Source organism: Lepidochelys kempii, chromosome 1, assembly GCF_965140285.1.
Source record: "Lepidochelys kempii isolate rLepKem1 chromosome 1, rLepKem1.hap1, whole genome shotgun sequence".
Taxonomy (NCBI): Eukaryota; Metazoa; Chordata; order Testudines; family Cheloniidae; genus Lepidochelys; species Lepidochelys kempii.
The window spans coordinates 137,622,725-137,643,394 of record NC_136380.1 but is presented as its reverse complement, the minus strand read 5'-3'; the positions used below and the strand labels follow the sequence as shown (position 1 = coordinate 137,643,394).

Sequence of the window (20,670 nt, the reverse complement as noted above, 5' to 3'; positions counted from 1 at the left end):
TTGGCTGCTCTTGCCCCGCGTGACTTGAAGCGGCCCGCTCCGGTGGTTGGCGGCTCGGGCGCTGAGGCGGGGCGCCCCGGGAAGCAGCGGGGGCGGGGCTGTTGCCTAGGCGACAGGAGGGACGGCGAATGGCTGCCGCTCCCTCCTGCCCGGAAATGGGTGGGCCCGGCCGGCGGCAGGTACGCGAGTGTCTCTGTCCCCCTCCCTCCTTTGGGCTGGGGCTGTCCGCGGGCTCCCCCCCCCCCCGCCTGTTCCCCCTCCCCCACCCCAGCTCAGGCCTGTCAGGCGGCCTCGGCCCCGCTCGGCGGCGGCGGCTGCTGAGAACCCCCCGCCCGCTCCGGGCCACGATCCCTGCCCTTGTGTGGCGGCCCCGACCCCTGGCTTGTCTCTTCCCGGGGCAGCGTCTTACGCGTCGCGCCAAGCGCAGCCCGGTCCCGGTCCCCCCTCCCGGTCCCATAGCCAGACATCGCAGCGGCCGGCTGCTGCTTGTGCAGCGGTGTGTTCCCGTCCTGCAGAGCCCCCTGAACGGGGTGAATTTTCTCACAGTGCGGTAGAGGCTCAAGGTCATTGACGTTAGCGATTGATGGGCTCCAAAGTTGCAGATAGGGGCGGGGGGGGCCTCGATGCCGCATGTTTTTTGCGAGCACTGAAGGCACAAGCCTGGGCTGTTTTGCTGTGAGGAAAGTACAAGGTGGGTGAGGTAGTGTCTCTTGTTGGACCAGGTTGTGCTGGTGGGAGAGACCAGCTTTTCAGCTGCAGGGAGCGGAGCGCGTCTTCAGGCCTGGGAAAGGCACTGGGGGCGTGACAGCTAAATACAGGGCCCAACGGATAGTTTAGCATGGGTAGCATATTTTAAGGGACCATTCCCCATGAAGTGGCCTGTTAAGGGCCCTGTAGTTATAGGACAAAAAGGAGGGGGTAATGGGTTACCGATTGTTGTAATAAACCATAAATCCAGTGTCCCCCGTTCAGCCCCTGATTTTTTAGTGTCTAGCGAAGTTATGAATTTAAGTTCCTAGGCTCATCTTTTGAGGGTGTTGTCCCAGCTTCCTTTGAGGGTGAGGGCTGATGAGTCAGATGTAGAGTGATTACTTTGTGAAAGGTGTTCACCAACAGGTAATACAGTGTTTTGGTCTTTCATCATTTTCCTGTGTGAGTTCAATTCAGAGCATAGTGATTGGTTTCACCCGTATAGGTGCTACTGGGGCATTTAGTGCACTGGATGAGGTACACCACATGTGCTAGGCATGTGTAGGACCCATGGATTTTGAAAGGTGTGTTGTGGGGGCATTGATCATTGTAGCAGTAGAGATAAGTCTTCAGGTTTTGCACCTGTTACAGTAGCAGGGTTTGGTGCCGCTTTGAGTTGGTGTATCTGGTCTGTGGGGAGCTTTCTTCTGATGATGAGCTTGGAGAGGTTTGGGGTTGTTTTGAAGGCCAGAAGAGGGGGGTTGGGAAATATTTCTTTCAGGGTACGATGCCCATTGAGTATGGGTTGTAATTGTTTGCTGATACCCCATATGGGTTCCATTGTGGGGTGGTAGGTAACAACTAGGGGTGTGCAGTTGGAAAAGGGTTTATTTCTGTATTAAAGCAGGTTCTTTCGGGGGATTTGGGGAGCCCATTTAATGTTGCAATCTACTTCTCTGGTGGAATGTCTGTGTTTGGTGAAGACATTTTTGAGTACGTTAAGGTGTGTATCTCGGACTTTCTCTTCAGAGCATAGTCTGTGGTATCAGCCACGTCTACACTACCCGCTGGATCGGCGGGTAGTGATCGATCTATTGGGGATCGATTTATCATGCCTAGCGTAGACACGATAAATCAATCCCCGATTGCTCTGCTGTCGACTCCAGAACTCCACCACGGTGAGAGGCAGAAGCAGAGTCAATGGAGGAGCGGCGGCCATCGATTCCGCGCTGCGAGGGTGCGAAGTAATTGATTCTAAATCAAGCTAAGATATGTTGACTTCAGCTACGCTATTCTTGTAGCTGAAGTTGCGTATCTTAGATCGATTTCCCTCCCGCCCCCCCAGTGTAGCCCAAGCCTAAGTGCCTGGCTGTAGATAACAGATTTCTTGTTGTGTTTGGGGTGGTTACTGGATCTGTGAAAGTAGATGTAGGGATCCGTAGGTTTCTTGTACCTGTTGTCTGTAGGGTTCCACTTTTGAAGCTGATTGTGGTGTCCAAGAAGTTGATGCTAGTGTGGGAGTGTTCCAGAGAGAGTTTAATGGACAGGTGGTGGTTGTTGAAGTTGTGGTGGCAATCTATGAGGGAGTTTGTCATCTGTCCAGAAGATGAAAATATCATCGATGTAGTCAGTATATTATTGGTTTTGTGGTATAGCTCAAAAGCTTGTGTCTCTCACCAACAGGAGTTGGTCCAATAAAATATATTATCTCATCCATCTTGTCCCTCTAATATCCTGGGACTGACATGTCTGCAACAACACTGCATGCATGTATTGAAAGTGCAGCATTTGTAAACCAAGACTTGGACCTTGTGTCTGGAAGATGTACTTTAGTAAAAAAAACAATTTATTGGGCATGATGCAGGTATAGCTGTATTAAGTTTTGTGGTCTGTGAGATACAGTAGTCCAGACTAGATCAGTGGTTTTCAACCTTTTTTCATTTGTGGACCCCTAAAAATTTTTAAATGGAGGTGCAGACCCCTTTGGAAATCTTAGACTTAGTCCATGGACCACAGTTTGAGAACCACTGGATTAGATGATCAAGTGGTCCTGTGTGGCCTTCAAAACTGTTTTAGATAGGAGTTGCCTCACTTTGTTTTACAGATGAAGTAAAATCTTATGATGTTGGTTAGATTTCTTTAAAAATTGTTATGCAAAAACAGAACCTATGGCTGTACAAAATATAGCCTTAGTCCTGCAAAGGAATCTGCGGGTGTAGACCACTGTATGGAGTCCCTGTGAAGTTAATGAGTAACATGAGCAAGGACTCCTTTACATGACTGGAGCCAATGATATGAATATGTGGGTCAGAAACTCAGAAAACTGACCAGAATTTTTATGGTCATCATAGTAATTATCCCTGCATTTTGAAAAAAAAGCATATGGTATTTTACAATAATTAAGTCCTGGCTTAAAGAGCTTAAAAACTGTTGATATACAGAAAAAATAACATATGCTTACAAGGGCGGGGGGAACTCTTCTTAATACAAAGTGTAAAGAGTGAATGCCAAAACATGAGATGAAAAGACAAGTCTGAGTCTTTGGAGTTTTTACTTTAAGATGGTGTGATAATGATCCTCTTCTCTTAATAGGACTGTAACTATGTGTGTAAAATATATACTAGTATATAGTATATTGTACTATACTCACTAGCATTATGTTAATGAAAGGCCAATATAAATTTTTTAAGATGTATTATTGTTTAAAAGAATGTGGAACATGTTGTTACTGTAATAGTGGCTTTTATAAAATTAAGCACTTTTATTGGTCTTTTATTAACCGTGTCTAAGGCACATTGGTAAGTGCTCTGTTGGTATGACATGGTAATTCAGTACTACAATATTGCATATAATTCTTGAGCTTTTATTCCTAAGCAGAGTTTTGTGGCAACTATGTAAGTGGCCCATCAGCCTGGTATCATCCCCAATTCCCTATCCAATGTCCTGTTTGGTCACAGAAAACTGCAGAAGAGATCAGGGGTTCTGTCTTCCTGCCACTCAGAGCCAAAGAACACCTCTAGCTTCTTGCTTGATGGTCCATGGGATGAGGAGACAGAATCACAAGAGGCCATGGAGCCTCACAAATTCATGAGGGAGGTAGTTACCAAAGGTAGGATGTGGCTGGGAAGGAGGGTGGGTTCTATCATAAGTGGATGGCATAGAGCTCCCCAAAAGCTAGCACCAGCCCTGCAGAAACTAAAATGCTTATATTGCTGTAGCATGAAGCTCCTTGTAGAAGTGATAGTCTTAAGCCTTGCTTCTTTGTGTATTTGTCAATAAATATTTTTTTTCACCATCTTAGGTAATGAGCAGGCCCAAATCTACAAACTGGCTGGCTACCAGAAGGACTGATTTCTGAACTTTTTCTAAGTATGGCTTGCAGAAGAATAGGAGGCCATGGACACACTCTCTCTCCAGCTTCCTCCATTAACTGTGTAAAAGCCCTAGCAACTGGAATTCGAACACATAGTATATGCATGGTGTCTGATTTTTTTTATCCAAATATGGGAGGAGTGGAAAGTCACATCTACCAGCTGTCACATTGCCTGATTGAAAGAGGGCACAAAGTTATAATTGTCACCCATGCTTATGGAAACAGAAAAGGCATTCGTTACCTTGCCAATGGGCTGAAAGTTTATTATTTACCTTTAAAGGTCATGTACAATCAGTCTACAGCAACAACGCTCTTCCACAGTCTGCCTCTGCTCAGGTACATATTTGTGCGGGAGAGAGTCACCATAGTCCATTCCCATAGTTCATTTTCTTCCATGGCTCATGATGCGCTTTTCCATGCCAAGACAATGGGACTACAGACAGTTTTTACAGACCATTCTCTCTTTGGATTTGCTGATGTCAGTTCGGTGCTTACGAACAAACTTCTAACTGTTTCACTGTGTGATACAAACCACATCATTTGTGTCTCTTACACTAGCAAGGAAAACACTGTACTAAGAGCAGCACTGAATCCTGAGATCGTATCTGTCATCCCTAATGCTGTTGATCCCACCGACTTCACTCCAGACCCAAGTAGGAGGGATGATAGTACGATAACAGTTGTTGTTGTCAGCAGGCTTGTTTACAGAAAAGGTAATGAGGTCCAAACTGTAAGTTGTTTTTCAAATATTTTTTTTTCTCATTTTTTTTTAAATGGGTGGTAAGAAATGTTCAGTGTTTAAGCAAGTGAATACAGACACCATATCTGTGACCAATTGATAATGCGTTTAATCTGAAACAGTTGTTTCACTCATTTCCCTCTTTCCACTTCCATGTATTAAGTCTAAGGGCCTGATCCTAAGGGGCTTAACTCTTATTGACTTCATTGGAACAGAAGCTGGCCCTGAACAGCCAATCCTGTGAGTCACCAAGTGACAGGGTACTCAGCAGCTGTCATGGAGTCACAGGGTCTGTGTTATGCCCCCGCCTGTCTCCAGTCCCCTGGGAGTGACCTATGTAGTGTGCCCCAAAGACCCACACAGTTCCACAGGGGAGGTCCGTGGCCTTTAAGACCCCGAGACTGGGCTTTCAACATCTGTCTCCATGCCTTCCTGCAGCAAATCCAGCCAAGCCAGACTTCTGTGGGAGGCTGGTACTGGGGTGCAGGGGAATGTTCTTGTTAAAAGAAAAATTAAACCTACGTCCACTGTTTTTTTTTTTTTTTTTAAATTCTTTGGTCTTAGATTTTGAATATGTGTACACTTTGGTCAGATTTATTTAAATTTTGGTCTTGTAAAGACTCTACAGTAAGGTCCCATTTCTACAGTCAGTGGAAATGAGCACCTTGCTGCACTCACACAGAACCCCATTAAAGTCAGTGGAGCTCCTGGCAGGCACAGTGCTGTCCCTGCACGTAGTAAATGTGTGTTTATCCTGACAATGTCCCTTTTTAAATAGAAAAATAAATAATTGTATGAAACTACTTAGGTCCCACTCCTATAACAAATCCTGACCAATTAAAAAAAAAAAATTTCCACTTTTTCCTCTTTAATTGTAGCAATGGGCTGATATTTAAGCAAGTAAGCATTGTAATCTTAAAAACCTGAAAGTGAAGCTGTTAATAAGTGAAAATTGACTCATTTGATTTTCATTGCCCCAGTAGGTAGAAATGGAAGAAGTAAACAAAGAATATAAACCAGTGATACTCAGACTGAGGCTCACGAGCTGTAAGTGGCTTTTTGATGTGTCTCTTGCAGTTCTTTGCAGCACATGATTTTAAAACACTGTGTGACTTAATTATTAACTGATCAGGATGCTTCTGCTATGTTATTAACCAATTGTAGTTGATAAAAATAATGGTCAGTCATTTTGCTGTGAGAATAATATATATAAAACTAAATAATTTGCCTGTCATACTGTTTAAATATAAATATATATTATTATAGTAAAAGAAACAATGAATTCACATTAGCTCTTTTGAGTAATGTTGATTGCTAATTTGGTTCCTGAACCACTGAGGTCTGAGCATCACTGACATAAACTGTGAAAATTTTCATTTTTTTCACTTTCCGTAAGCGTAGGTGGGGCTGGTAACAGAGGTAAAGAAATCTGTTTACTACATAATTTTTATTTGACAGTATGCCCTTAATTTCTGCTCTTCAACACTATTTTAATGTTTATCATAGGTCTTTGTTTTCAATTGCTTTTGTTTATTATAACTGTAGAAAAAAAGGAAGAAATGTCTTGATATTAAATCTAAAGGTTCTAAATTTTTAGTTCAGGTTTTACAAATGCTATATAAAATACAGGATATTGGAATATCAGTAGTGTTGCTGAGTAACTCTTAATATTCGGATCTCTCACTTTTTATCATTTAGACTAATATACATACAACATACTAAGTTAGGCTAATATACATACATATAACTAAAAATAGTTAAATGAAAATAAATGAAAAATATTGTCTTAATGACAGGTTTCAATATAGCAGCCCTGTTAGTCTGTATCTGCAAAAAGAAAAGGAGGACTTGTGGCACCTTAGAGACTAACAAATTTATCTGAGCATAAGCTTTCGTGAACTACAGCTCACTTCATCAGATGCATGGAATTCATAAATATTGTTACTGCTACCATGAATTTTTTCTGTTGGAAGGTGGGGGAAGGAACAATATGAGGCACTATTCTAGCCATTAAAACAATATGGCCATCACAAGCATTCAGTGTGATGTTAATGGCCTAGTTCCTTTCTTTCTTTTTAAAAAATAACAACAAAAGCAAACCTGTTGTGGGAGGGACTTGTGGAGATTTGCTCCATAAGGATTCCCTCCTGAAGTTCCTCCAATTGCTACCTTATCAGGATTCGTTCCCCTCCCTTGCAGAAAATTGCATAGGGCCGTTAGCTAAAACTGGGGGTCCTTGGGAAGCCAGGGACGTTCATGTGGATTTCCTGTGCCTCTGTACTAGTTTGGCCTCACCCTCACCATGGCTTCATAGAGGCGTGACTGAGTCAGATCACAGGTGTAGGGCATATAATTTGGACTGAGATACTGTTTTAATGTAAATCACCTGTCTCTAAATTTAAGTACTGAGTCTTTTTTAAAATATCATATCCCTATGACCAATTTTAACTTAATGTTAATTAAAACATTAGAATAATAAAGTTTAGTTTCATTCTTTATTTCTGCTTTTAGGTTTCTTTTGCTAGTTGATTTGGGGTCCAGTACTTACTTTATAAACTAGTTCAGTTCGGTATATCCTGGGCTGTCCAGAATCTCCACAACATTGCATGCTTAGGTCCTGCCTGTGATATGCCCTTCCCGACTCCAGCCATCCACTTATACCAGGACTTGCCAGGGGGTCCTCAGAGGAAAGCCTGCGGCTGTCCTCAGTTTCTGCACCAAGGGAGTTCTCACCTGACCAGAACTGGGGCTTTTAGGGTCCCTTTACTGGTAAAAGAGGTTGGAACTGGAGTGACAGTCTCACCAATTGCCTTCATTGGGTCTACTCATGTGACTAGACTTGCAGGATTGAGTCTTTGTCATTTGCTTTTTAGCTGTGTGAATATCTCAGTTGTGGCACTTGGAGTTTTGATTCCTTGTGCAGTAATTTTGTGTAAAGTTGAAAATGGTTATATGCTTAAAATTAATGCCAATTTAGTTTGAGGCCCTACATTTGCTTTAGATCTTTTTTTTTTTTAAATCTTCTTTGACAAGGAATGTCTTTTTTTTTAGTGCGAAGCAAAGAGGCTGTGTAATTTAAACACTTCTTACACTCTTGCATTCTGCTAGTTCATCAGTTTTGATACTTTAATAGCCAGTGATGCAACCATCTTTCAGAGACCTCTGATTTTGACACATGTGAATAGTGTTATAGGAATGGATGGAATCAGAAAGATAAACACAATCATAACTGCTCTACATGTTGTATTTTTAGGTATAGATTTGCTTAGTGGTATAATTCCTGAACTTTGTCAGAAATATCCAGATTTACATTTCTTAGTTGGAGGAGAAGGACCAAAGCGAATCGTTTTGGAAGAGGTACGGGAAAGATACCAACTACATGACAGGTTTGTTCTGTGTGTTTGTGGTTACAATGTAAATATAAAAAGGAATATGGTGAAACAATGAGGGGGTGGCAGGAAGTGGGTTGAGACAGATAAAACAAGGGAATAAGCAGGCTTTTGCAAACTTACGCCCTGATTCTGCAAGTTGGTTTGTGCAGGCAGATCTGTGCCAAGCCCCAGTGAGTTCAGTGGGACTCTGCACAGGCATAAAGATCTGTCCACACAAATCCAGTTGCATGATCAGCATGTTAGAGTCCTAGCCATGACAAGCAATATCATACAGTGCAGTAAGTTGTCAATGATTAGGCAGCTGGTTTGCTGTGACTGCTGCTTATCAAGCTGACCAGTACTGTTTTATTGTGCTTCCCCCATCTGTGTATCCACCTATTCTCTCATTTTATACTTTGATTGTAGGCTCTATGGAGCAGTGACTATCTGCTTGGCATTGTACACACAAACACAGTGGGTACCTGATTGGCGCTATTGTAATAAAATGATAAATTAATAGAAGTAGGATCTGTTTCCAGGCAAATATTGGTGTGAGTTGGCCCTTTTTTGGGGGGCGGGGCGAGCGGAGCTTGTTTTTCTGTTAGACAACAGTATGGGTTTCTGGTTCATTGTTTCTGCATATAATACCAAGCAATAGTGCAAAAATCCCTGAAATTGTTTTTCTATCTGTGTCCTTTTATAAAACAAACAGAAATGAAATCCTCACTGAATTAAGATATTGTTTTCCACTTAATTATTTACACTGCACTCACAGCTGATGTTTTAGTATATTCAAATTTACACACTCGAAAAACTAAAAGTATCTTTTAGTTTTCCAGCCAAAAATTTAGTGTGTTTAAAAAAAAAGCCTCTCTCTCTATATGAAAACTACACTAGAGGGTTGCACAGTTCATTGTTTCTGGGTGTGCAGTGAGCTGAACCCACAAAGGCTCCTTTCATTCCTCCAACCCTCTACCCACAGCTCCCTGTGTGCCACCACCCATCCACCTCTTTCAGGGCCTCCCTTCAACTTTTTCTCTCCCCTCCCCACCATGCCCTCCCTCGTGGCAGGGGACTCCTTACAACCTGGCACAGCTTCCGTCATGGCTGGGGCTCTGCACCCTCTGTCCTGCCTGGGTCCACCATTCCCATGCCAGGGGTTCTGTGATTGCCCTCCTCCCCCCTTTATTATTCCTTTTCTCTCTGAGGGAGAAATAATTCAGGGTGTCAACATGTCTCCCTTCTGGTTTTCCTACCCCCCCCCCAAATCTAAAGGGTTCCTCCCATTGATGCCTAGAACATTCCCTGAAATTTTGGAATTGATTAGATGTTGTGTTCAAAAGTTACTGTTTGGCCAACGGATATGAAAAAGCGATAAGTATTTTGTTTCTCTTTTTAAATCTACTGTACATGTGCAGGACATGCTTTCCTAAATACTCTTACTAGAGATGTGTATATCCCTGTTATGTATGACAGACTTCAAATATCTGTCTGATAATTACCCAGAAGAAGCCATTTTGATTTCTTTAGTGTGATTTTATAACTTTCAGAGAAATATTTTCAAAATGTTTCCTGTTTTGCATTTAATGTGGGACACAATTTTTATAGTCTCATAGATTTTTCTTTTATAAAGCCGAGAAAGGTCTATTGTGACTCATGTATTCTGGCCTTCTGCGTAACACAGGCCATTGAACTTTCCCTGAATTAATTCCTGCGTCAGGTCCAGTAGCTGTGTAGAGCATATCTTTTAGGAAGAAAAATCCTCCCTCCTCTCTTGTCCACATGATCTTTCCTGAATACATTATAACTAGGGATTTTAACATTTCAGTTATGTAGCTCTTCCTACCAGGTTTCAATAATACCAACTAGGTCAACTTTATGCTCATAAATGATAACTTCCAATTCCTCTTGCTTATTACCTAAGTTCCTAGCATTCATGTATAGGTAATGATTGTATTTCTTCTCCGCATTTACTTTGATCAGTTTTAATCTTGACATCTTGATTTTGTGCTAAATGAGTTGTCATTTGTTCTCCCTTTTCACCCTACCTTTTTGTTATTAGTTTAACACCTTCCTGACTAGTCTAGCCAGCCAGTCCCCTAGAAGATGGCGACCATCCAAATTGCATGGCCCCCTCTCCCCATAGAAGGTGATCCAGCTTCCACAAAACCAAAAACCTGTACTTTATGCTGCTTACCTAGCCAGTGGTTTGCTTCCAGAATCTTTCGTTTGCTGTCTTCCTTCACTGAGAGAACTTCCTTCCTCACCTTCGACACCTTTCTAAGTTCTCTAAAGTCATTTACAATCTGAGTTGTCACATGAAGCAGTGTAATTAGCATAGATATGCACCATCGCTAGTGGAGTCTTGCCTATCAACTGCAGAAACCTATCTAATCTTGCTGTCACATCTTGTGTCTTGGCTCTGGGAAGACTGCACACCATCCTGATGTCTGCCTGTCTCTTGCGGAATGTTCTTTCCATTCTGTAGCACAGAATCCCTGACAAAGATCATCTGTCTTCTTTGCACATATGGAGATCTTTGTGAGCATGGGGGATTTTCTTATGGGTTGGGGTGAGCAGCCATTCTCAGGTATGTCCTGTATGCTCTCCATTCCATTTTGCTTGCTGGATCTTCAGACACACTTTTTACCATGTCCATGCGAAGAATCTGGTTATGATTGGCTATTTCTAGCTGTATGGAATTCCTTGTGGTCCTTGCTTGATTGATCACAGTCTGTCCATCTTCTTTTTCCTCCAGCTGTGTAGAATCCCACTTTGTTCTCTTGCCCTCTTGTGGTTACGAGCTGCCAATACTGTCTGGTTTCTGCTCTTTCTGGTTCCTTGGTCACCAAATCCTTCTTGAACCTGGGATGGTGATGCTTTCAGAGTCTGGTTGTCCAGGCACGCAGCCTCTCAGATATGCAGTGTCAATACCTATTCTTTCAAACCATGTATCTTATCTTCCAGCTCAACCACTAACTTCCACCTCAGACAAAGTCTTTCTTGCTTCAGGCAGGAAAGAAAACATGGCACATCTGTTGCAGGTCACAGCCACTTTTCCATTGCTGGTCCATTTACCATTTTTACCATTTCACTTTACCATTGCATGGTATTGAATGTAGAAACATGCCTAGAAAGAGAGCCTCACTCTCTCCCTGCAGAACTTCCCTGTTTGCTGCACTTGTTTGAACATGGGAGACTGGTAAATTTGGAATATTAACCAAATAACACAATCTTCGCTTCTTAACCTAGAAAACGTGGTAGAAATATTTTAAAGGCAATTGCCATAAAAACTCAGTTTTTCAAACAGTTTGGTTTTTCTTTTCAAGCTAAATACGGAGGCTTAATTTTTTAATCAAAGTTTAAAGAAATTGGAATAAGATAGTGTCCACACTGCTTTAATACAGTACTATGTATACGCTGTAAACTGTATGTTCCAAAATATTTGTGTAATGTTTTGTAGCATTATTACAGTATGTGAAACCATTGTTTATCTTTTTCTTTAACAATGTGCAGAGTGCGTCTTTTAGGGGCTTTGGAACACCAGGATGTTAGAAATGTCTTGGTCCAGGGACACATTTTTCTCAATACTTCTCTCACTGAAGCCTTTTGTATGGCAATTGTGGAAGCAGCCAGTTGTGGTTTACAGGTAAAAGAATCTTTGCCGTATAGAATGCATGCATACATATTTTTACAATGCTTATTTTCATAATATATGCTTATTACAATGCATTTCACTGGAGGATCTATAAGCAGTCTACCAAGGTGGGCAAATATTAATCCACATTTACACATCCTCTGGAAACTGAGACAAAGAGAGGTTAACTGATTTGCTTCGCTCCCAGAGGAAGTTCATACAGAGTTGGGAATAGCATACAGGTCTCCTAATTCCCTGTTCTCTGAACTAACCAAGCTGCCTCTTCAAAATGCTGTTCTGTATGTATTTTTGAAAGTGTTTTGGCCAGTTAACTCTCTGTCCATGGACAACTATATCTGCTAGACCTTTTGCCTCTACCTTCCATCAGCAATAGGTATTTGAAGAAAAATGTTTGGTGAATATGACTGACCTTTGGTTAATTCACATAGCTTTGAGTGAGCCATTGTTCTTATCACTGTTCTTTGGCTGACTCAAGAACTGATATCCATTTCTTAAGTCAGCTGAGGAAGTATTTACTCTATGTAGAGATTTCACATAAGGAGGAAAGAGGAAAAGAGATCAAAGACTGGGACATTCTTGGTGGAATCCCTTCCTGGCTTCTATACTTTTGTGAGTGTTATGAATCCATGTTACTGCTGTAAGGGTCAAAATAGCAACTGAGCAGAGTCAATACTGTCAGAGATTCCATTCCCAAGTAATTTTTTAAATATAGAGGCTGTCTTGGGCATAGAGAAATTTAAATGATGGGTACTGGAACCCTTTCCAGAGACCCATGATAGTAGATTCTGCCTGCTAGCCTCACCTGTCTCTCCAGTCACTAGTCCCAGTACCCATTCCCTTTTCCACTTGCTGCTTGGCATGAGTTCTAAACTTTTTTATTATTGCTTAATAATAATAGACCTGACAAGAGTCTGTATTCTACTTACTTCCTTTAAAAAAATTGTTTTTGATTTTAGATTAAAATTAGTATTCCAAAACTTTCAAATATGTTATGTTCTTGTAAATGTTAGTCATGCAGAAGCTCGAAACTGTGTGGGAGATAAAACACTCCCCACCCCCACCCCAAATTAGCCTACTGGCCTTTTTCCCTTGGGGATGGTCGGGGTGAGGGGGCCACGAAAGAGGCAGTGGGGAGGGAATCCAAGCCTGATTATACATAATCATTTGAGTATTGTGACAAGCACCTTTAGGAAACATAATTCCCTTCTTTGAAAAATTCTGTTGTACATAGTCCTTTCTGCTTCTGTATGTGAGGTCCCTTTGATATCCAAATATTGATTCTGAACATCCCACAGCTAAGCTACTGCACTAAAACCACTTCTAGGGCCCAGACCTACAGTTGTCATGCAGATGAAACTCTTTTTGCAGTCATTTGATGTGCCTGGAAGGCACCTGCAAGGTTGGATCCTTTGTTTTGATCTAAAGTACTCCTGTTGAGCAATTTTGCCTTATTACCAGTATAACTGTATTTTAGTGAGTTATGTTATACAGCATACATACTGCTGAATTGTTTTGTTGCCTCCAAAGGTTGTGAGTACAAGAGTTGGTGGAATCCCTGAGGTGCTACCAGAAAATCTTATCATCTTATGTGAGCCCTCAGTGAAATCTCTGTGTGATGGTCTGGAAAAAGCTGTTGCCCAGATCAGGTCAGGAACACTACCAACCCCAGAAACTATCCATAACAAAGTAAAGACATTCTATACATGGAGAAACGTCGCAGAGAGAACTGCAAAAGTAGGTAGACCTCTGTCTTAAAGTGTGATTTTTTTACTCTGAAAAGTGACTCTCCACAGGTAGCGTTGTGAGAGTCTGTGTGTTATTTCAGTGATATCCATATCAAATGTGCATGGTTTAACAAGTAAAATGTGAATATTTTCTCCAATTACTAGCCCTGTAAATTCAAAGTACCTCTAGAAAACCAAACTGGATTCTTTCCTTGTCATGCACCGTTACCATCAATAAAGATCCAGAAGTGCCGATAATGTCCTCAGTTACATCTGTGCAACCCCATTGTTTTCAGTTGGTTTGTGCACATGTAACTGTTTGACCTTAGAATTGGAAAAGGTACTGAACAAGTCTGATGCACAAGAAGGAATAGAATCTGTCTGTCTCTGTTGGCTCTGCCAGACTAACAGAAGTAAAACTTCGTGACTAAAATAAGATCTTAACTTCTTCAGATACAATTGAACACACACAAGTTAAGGATATGTTGAGTAAGAAGTTGCCATGTTTTCACAGCCACTTAGAACTGTACTTTACATGTTAGTACTTTTTTTACATTAGTGACAAACTTTACCTGTTACAGATGACAGTTATAACTTGTTGCAGCGAACACCTCCAGCTGACACTTCTAGAAAAATTGATTTTGGCCTCTAAGGGTTTAGCAAGAAATAAAATAACATGCAACTTTTTGTCAGCTTGGTTTTATCAGTGTCCTATAGAATAAGGATATTTCAAAAAACAAACACAACAATAAGATTGTGAATTGTATTTCTCTATCCATTTCTTTTTAAACTTTATTATTTTGACTGTTTTAACTTGCGCTTTAAGAAGACCTTGTCGTGCGGAAACGTTCTTATTGCACGTTGCTCCAGTATTGCTGTTGATGTCAGCATTACTCTTCACGTGTGTTATGTTGGTTCACTGTTGTTGCATAAGGAACACTCAGGTTGCAGCTCCTGTAAGAATGTAGTCATTTAATCAACAATCAATAATGGAATAGGAGAGTAAATGGGTTGTATGTAACCTTAAAAAAAAAAAAATTTACAGAGGTTAGTTTGGTTTAGTTTTTAGGGACGAGCTAAAAGAGACTCGATCCTAAACAAACTAGGAAAATGTTGGGATGAGTAGAAGAGTCCCATTTTTCAACCATGAAACAATACTGGTTATTTGCAGAACTAACTTCACTTTATCTCTGAAATAACTGGCACATGATAGTTGCATCAGGTTTTCAAAGATACGGCTTTTGGGCTATTTGAAAACTTCCATTATCTGTATGGTGTAAGTATTTATAGTGCTGCCTTTTTAGTATAGCACCATTCTTTAAACAGCATTTTGAATAATAGTACTCATTACAAAGAAAGTTAAGTCACTTATATATTTTCAAGCCTATTCTATTATTGTATTAGTAACTCTTACAAAGTTATTTTTTATCTAGAAAGCTGTAGAGTGCCCCCCATTCCTACTAGCTCACTAGCTGCAGGTACAAAGATTAGAATTTAGACAGCCCTACCTGATTTGCATGGATGAACAAAGAGTCTTTCTGCTGCAAATCAGGTAGTTAAATCACTATGGTTTGTTCCTGTGGTGAGAGTGTGTGTGTATAGGCTTCTAATTTTACATCTATACACACACGCACACCCCCTTTACCTTTAATGTAAGTATAGCAAAAGAGCTTCACACTTCCTCTCATAAAGAAAAATAGAATTTCTGATAAAACAGACTCACAGTGTTCAGCATTCCCACATATTTTTGTGGACAGGGAAAGTAATAATCTTTTCATTATTTATCATCATGTTGAAGGGTGAATGAATAGAGTTTGAGTCTGGATTGGTAGACTTTCAGGGAAAGTTAGTTTTTTCTAACTGGAAATCCTTGTTAAATAGCGAAGTGTCTGATCCGTTTTGAATTCCACTAAGCTCTTGCCCTTAGTGATCTCTTGTGGTGATGAGTTCTGCAAGCTAGTTTAATTAAGTTGGAAAAAGTATTTCCTTTTCATCAGTTTTAAAATTGCTGCCTTTCTGTTTGACTATCCCCTTGTTTTTGTATTATGAGAGATCATGCATTACTATTTAGCCTTTCTCTCCTCTGTGCCATTTATTATCAAGTTACACACAATAATGTTCCAGTCTTTAAAATCTGTCTTCCCGTGGAAGTTTTTCTACCTCTTTGGTTATTCTCATTGATCTTTTTTTAAAAAAAAAACCAAAAACTAGACAGTCTTTTATATGTAAGAAACTATTTTTTTACTGGACATTCCCATTAAAGTTCGGAAGAGGGTCATTATTATGTGCAGTATGTAGTAAAACACAGTTTTGCCTAATCTTCAGAGATAATACATCATAAAGGTGACTCTGCAAAATTTAACTCTTTCCTCATTCCCCTCCTTTCAGGTGTATGACAGAGTTGCAGATGAAGTGGTATTACCAATGGACAAGCGGCTTGACAGACTAATATCTCACTGTGGCTCAGTGACTGGGTGTATTTTTGCTCTTTTTGCTGTATTAAGCTTCCTTTTCCTGGTATTTCTGAGATGGATGACTCCAGATTCTATTATTGATGTTGCAGTAGATGCCACAGGTCCTAGTGGAGCATGGACTCAACAGTATTTTCCTAGTAAAAAAGGAAGCGAGAAAGAAGAGATTCCAGACTGTTAAAAATGTTTTAAGTGGGGAGGAAGGGCATTGCTCTCTGAAAGGTTTTAGTATTTGCTGATAGAATTAATTCCACAAAGAGACATTGTTTTTAAACTCTTAAAAGCTTTCCTAAATTGTTGGAGAGAAACTTGGTAAAATGTGCTACCTCAAGTTAGGATTGTGCCAATTAGTTTTGGGGAAAGACTTAAACATATGCAGTTTATGGACATAGTTCTTTTGCACTTACTTAAAGTAGGGAGGAAAGTGGTAATATGCACAGCTCAGGTGTAAAACTACCTTCAGAGAGACAAGAATACTAGATTTCATCTGCTACTAGTGTATTACACAGAGAATAAGCATGGATTTTTCATGGCACTCAGGATGCCAAAACACAAAATTACCTAGCTTTAGATGGCTTTTGCCAACTCCAGATATTTGTATTGATTTATTGGAGACCTGTGAAGAATTGGCAAAATAAAAATACCTACCCAATCCATCAAAAAGTGATATGTGAAATCACTTCTATAAAGACAAGCACATTACTATGTAGACTTTCAACATTTGATGTACTGCTAGCCAGCTCTTGTCCTACCAACTGTGTCGCCTAGACAGACACTTCTGACTGCACAAAACTCATTTTGAAAGGGTTCTTCAATGTTCTGCCTAAATGTGATCAGTATCTCTCTGATCTGTCAAAATTCCATTATAGAATTTTTTTTGATATTTTAGGAAATGCTAAATACTGCCTATTTCACTCTTACATGTAAACGTAACATTTTGTTTTGTTTTAAAGTACTCTTGGAATTGAGGGAATTATATTATTTTTAGAAACCAGCATAATGAAAAGGCACAAGCTTCCAAGAATAGCTCAGGCCTGCCAACTTCTCCAGTAGACCGTGCCAAAATATATGGTAACTTCTGTTTTTGTGAGAGATGTAGATAAACATCCACTAAGGGCTAGACAAAGACTACCAATGTTTTTCATTTATGACATCAGTTGTATTTGACTTCATCTTCAGAAGAGAAAATGTTAAACAGTTGTCATGCCACCTAGCCTGCACCAAAGATATTCTTAAATGAATCCAGCAAGTTAAATCTTTTTTTCTGGAAAAAGTTAATGGATCTGGTCAATAGATTTGCATACTCCCTGTGAGGTGAGAAATGTGGTCCCTTGCAGTTATTGGTTCTCTAGCCCTAATCTAAGTAGTCTACACCTATATCAATCAGAAAATAACTTTGAACACTATAAGAAGAGAAGAGATGATATTTCACATTCCTGTAAAGCAACTCTCACAAGGTGTTATCTGTTGTATGCACTGGATTAATGTCTTGCTCTTCCATTGTTTTAAACTGAAAGGGTTTAACGAACCTGTGCATAATGAAACGCCCAATGATGTAATTGTATTCTGGATGTGCAATATGCAAGGTTATGTTTTCAGAACTTTGCAGGATAACTTAAAACATGCAACCAGCCAATGTTTTGTACAAACATCTTGTAAAATTTAAGTTTATTTTGCTGTGTTGGGGTGCAAAGGTGATAACATTATTATTATTTTATTTTATTTTTATTTTATTGTTCTACTAAATCTGTTTAACAGTATTTTAATGAAGCACTGATGGGATTATGAGACATGCTGTTTACAAAGTCTAAGATTTAGTTTCTTCTGTTAGAAAAAATGCTCAGCTCTAGATATTTAACATATAGTAAACATAGTATACATTTGAACATTTTTTTAAATGTTAAGAAAAAAGTAGTGATTAAATATAGTAGTACTATAGAGATTGATAAAGTGGGTAGAGTTGTAGGTAACACTTCACTGAGAATTTCATAATTTTTAAAATCTGGTGCATTATTTATTTTTTGTAAAAGAATTTCTAAAAAAATCACTGATACGATTTCAGCTTAATTTTACAATAAGTATTTTTGAAATGTTATGATGATTTCAGTTTTCTTTTGGAACTTTTCTGTTTTGATTGTTGAAAGCATAATGGAACTCATGTAAAGCGTAGCGAACTCATAAATCATACAAAACTCAAATGTGGAGTAGAAGGAGAACTATATATAATATTCTTGTGCCAGAGTATTACACTCTTCTGACTAATACAGTAAGGCCTTTTTATAGTCTTGTATAATTTTACAGGTTACCTAAGTCTTCTGTACCTTGCAATAAAGCATCTTTAGTTATAACATGCATACCCAGACACTAGCAACATATATGGAAACTTACTGCGTTGATGCTGCTGCTTACTATTCTAGCATTGTAAATAGAACTTTCTATGGTAAATGACATATAAAAGAAAAGGATTTTGGTGTGTTGCAAATGAAGTTTAATCTGACTGGCTTAACTACAAATGTACTGTATCTCAAACAGTGTAGTTTATAATATCCTTAGTTTGCTCTATAGTTATATATCCATAGATCCCTCTGCTCATTTCCTCTTTTCAAACACTTGACACCTTGACCCCATCAACGTATCCATGAATAGTCCCACTGAACTCAGTAGGCTTACTTTCCTACGTAAAGTTACTCATATACGTAAATGTTTGCAGATCTGGGGCCTAAAATTGCAGTGTGCAAATAAGATGAGTAAAAGTGGGCAGGATGAAGTCATTGTCGAGCTATACCAAAAGAAGGACAAGAGACACTTGATATGGTTTTAATTAGGCTGCAACTTTATTATTAGATGTCTGTGACTACCCAGCAGATAAAAGTGTACAGTGAAGATAACCCAATATTCATTCAGTATCTACCTGGGGACTTCCTCTAGCTCCACTTTTGTTTTCTTCCATCCAGGACCCCCAGTCAACCTATTGATGGGACTTTACCATCTCTTCCCCCCGCTCAAATGAGGGTTAAGGTGAGCTATAAGAAATGGGGGTTGGCTCCCTGCCATACCAGTCATAGGAGCCCCATTCAGACACACACACACACACACCGTTTCCACTCCTTTAACCAAAGCCTCCTTTTTAAGTCCTTTACCAAGTCATTTATCTGGTCACGGTACCTTCCCTATGGAGTACCTGCACTGGACAAGTATACAAGTTAGATGAGTAAAGTGGTCAGGTTAGTGTCACTCCTTTCACAGTCAGCGAGTGATTCAGAAGACAGCAGTGGGAAAAGGAGAGGAGGAAGAGAGCTATTGAATAGCATATTTGTGGGACTGACAGAGGCATGGAATACTTGAGGAACAAAGTACAGAAAGCCATGCAGAGTTCATGGGTAAATGCTAGTATAATAGTAAACAAATAATACTTTTTAAAAAAATATAGCTGAAGATACACTTGTGAAATGTGTTTTCCACTTTTACAAATAATGTCCATTAAGTGTTACCAAACAGTGAATCAAACCCACTGAAGAAATAATGTCTTAAATGGAGCAAAGTCTGAAACAGACCTTTTGAATTAAGGATTTCAGAAGACATTTCCCTCTTCTTGATGGAGTGGGTCATCTTGAAAACTTGAGTGGTCTGACCTACTTCCTTATTTCAAAGATGATGGAAATCTTAAACTGATTTGCATTCCATAGCATGTGAGACCTTGCCTCTTGTGCCTAGACCCTCTGTACAGACACTGTGAACATACATAACAGCATGTTGATAATGTAAAATAACCTCCTGTTAAAATCAGAACAAGTATCAAGTGAAGTATGAAAGCCTCCTTATTGTATGATGATCAAATCCTTTTTTAAGGGTCTGGATAGATCTATAAAGGTATATCAAATTGTAATGTTTAATCATTTTTGTGGTCAAGGCTTTCTGTATAATTTTAATATAAATTTATTTTCTTTTTGGTATTTATTGATCTGTGTGGTTACTGTTTCACCTTTCATCCATGCCTGGACTTCTAAGGATTTAAGTTTGTCCCCCAAAAATACAGACTTATCAGCTTTACTAAATATCCCCCCTCCCTTAAATAGAACAGCAGAATTTCAAAGGGGGGAAAATGCTATATACTAACCATAGAACACATCAGGAATCATAACATTCAAAAACCAGTAGGAGAACTCTTCAGTCTTTCTGGTCACTCAGTAACAGACCTAAAAGTGGCAATTCTTCAACAAAAAAACTTCAAAACCAGACTCCAACATGAAGCTGCAGAACTGGAATTAATTTGCAAACTGGCTACCATCAGATTAGGCCTGAATAAAGACTGATTTATACAATTACAAAACCTATACCTAATTTTCCCAATACTAATTTCTCCCTACTGTTACTCACACCTTCTTGTCAACTGTCTGTAATGGGCCACTCTCATTACCACTTCAAAAGTTACTTTTCCTCCTTTGGTATCCTGTTGTTGTTTGATTTATCTCGTTAGACTGACCTCACAGGTGGTAAGGTAACCCCCATCCTTTCATGTATTTAGACCTGCTCCTATATTTCCACTCCATGCATCTGATGAAGTGGGTTCTAGCCCATGAAAGCTTATGCCCAAATAAATTTATTAGTCTCTAAGGTGCCACAAGGACTTCTCGTTACTTTTAT

The 20,670-nt window shown here is 39.7% G+C and overlaps 1 protein-coding gene across 10 annotated transcripts; it reads left to right on the top strand.

Annotated features, from left to right (window-relative positions):
- The first annotated feature begins 94 nt into the window (after positions 1-94).
- On the top strand, positions 95-19,436 carry PIGA (phosphatidylinositol glycan anchor biosynthesis class A). 10 transcript variants are annotated; one of them, XM_073355511.2, is made up of 8 exons: positions 266-563; positions 3,992-4,399; positions 4,622-4,793; positions 5,786-5,849; positions 8,056-8,188; positions 11,690-11,822; positions 13,359-13,565; positions 15,944-19,436. In XM_073355511.2, exons 2-8 carry the CDS (start codon positions 4,062-4,064, stop codon positions 16,205-16,207), a joined length of 1,311 nt encoding a protein of 436 aa, XP_073211612.1. In that variant the 5' UTR covers positions 266-563; positions 3,992-4,061; the 3' UTR covers positions 16,208-19,436. The 10 variants fall into 10 exon arrangements, with proteins under 10 accessions (XP_073211568.1, XP_073211612.1, XP_073211576.1 ...); XM_073355475.2 differs by adding an exon at positions 3,648-3,799 and having other exon boundaries at positions 3,992-4,793; XM_073355467.1 differs by lacking the exon at positions 266-563 and adding an exon at positions 95-179 and having other exon boundaries at positions 3,992-4,793.
- The last annotated feature ends 1,234 nt before the right edge of the window (positions 19,437-20,670 follow it).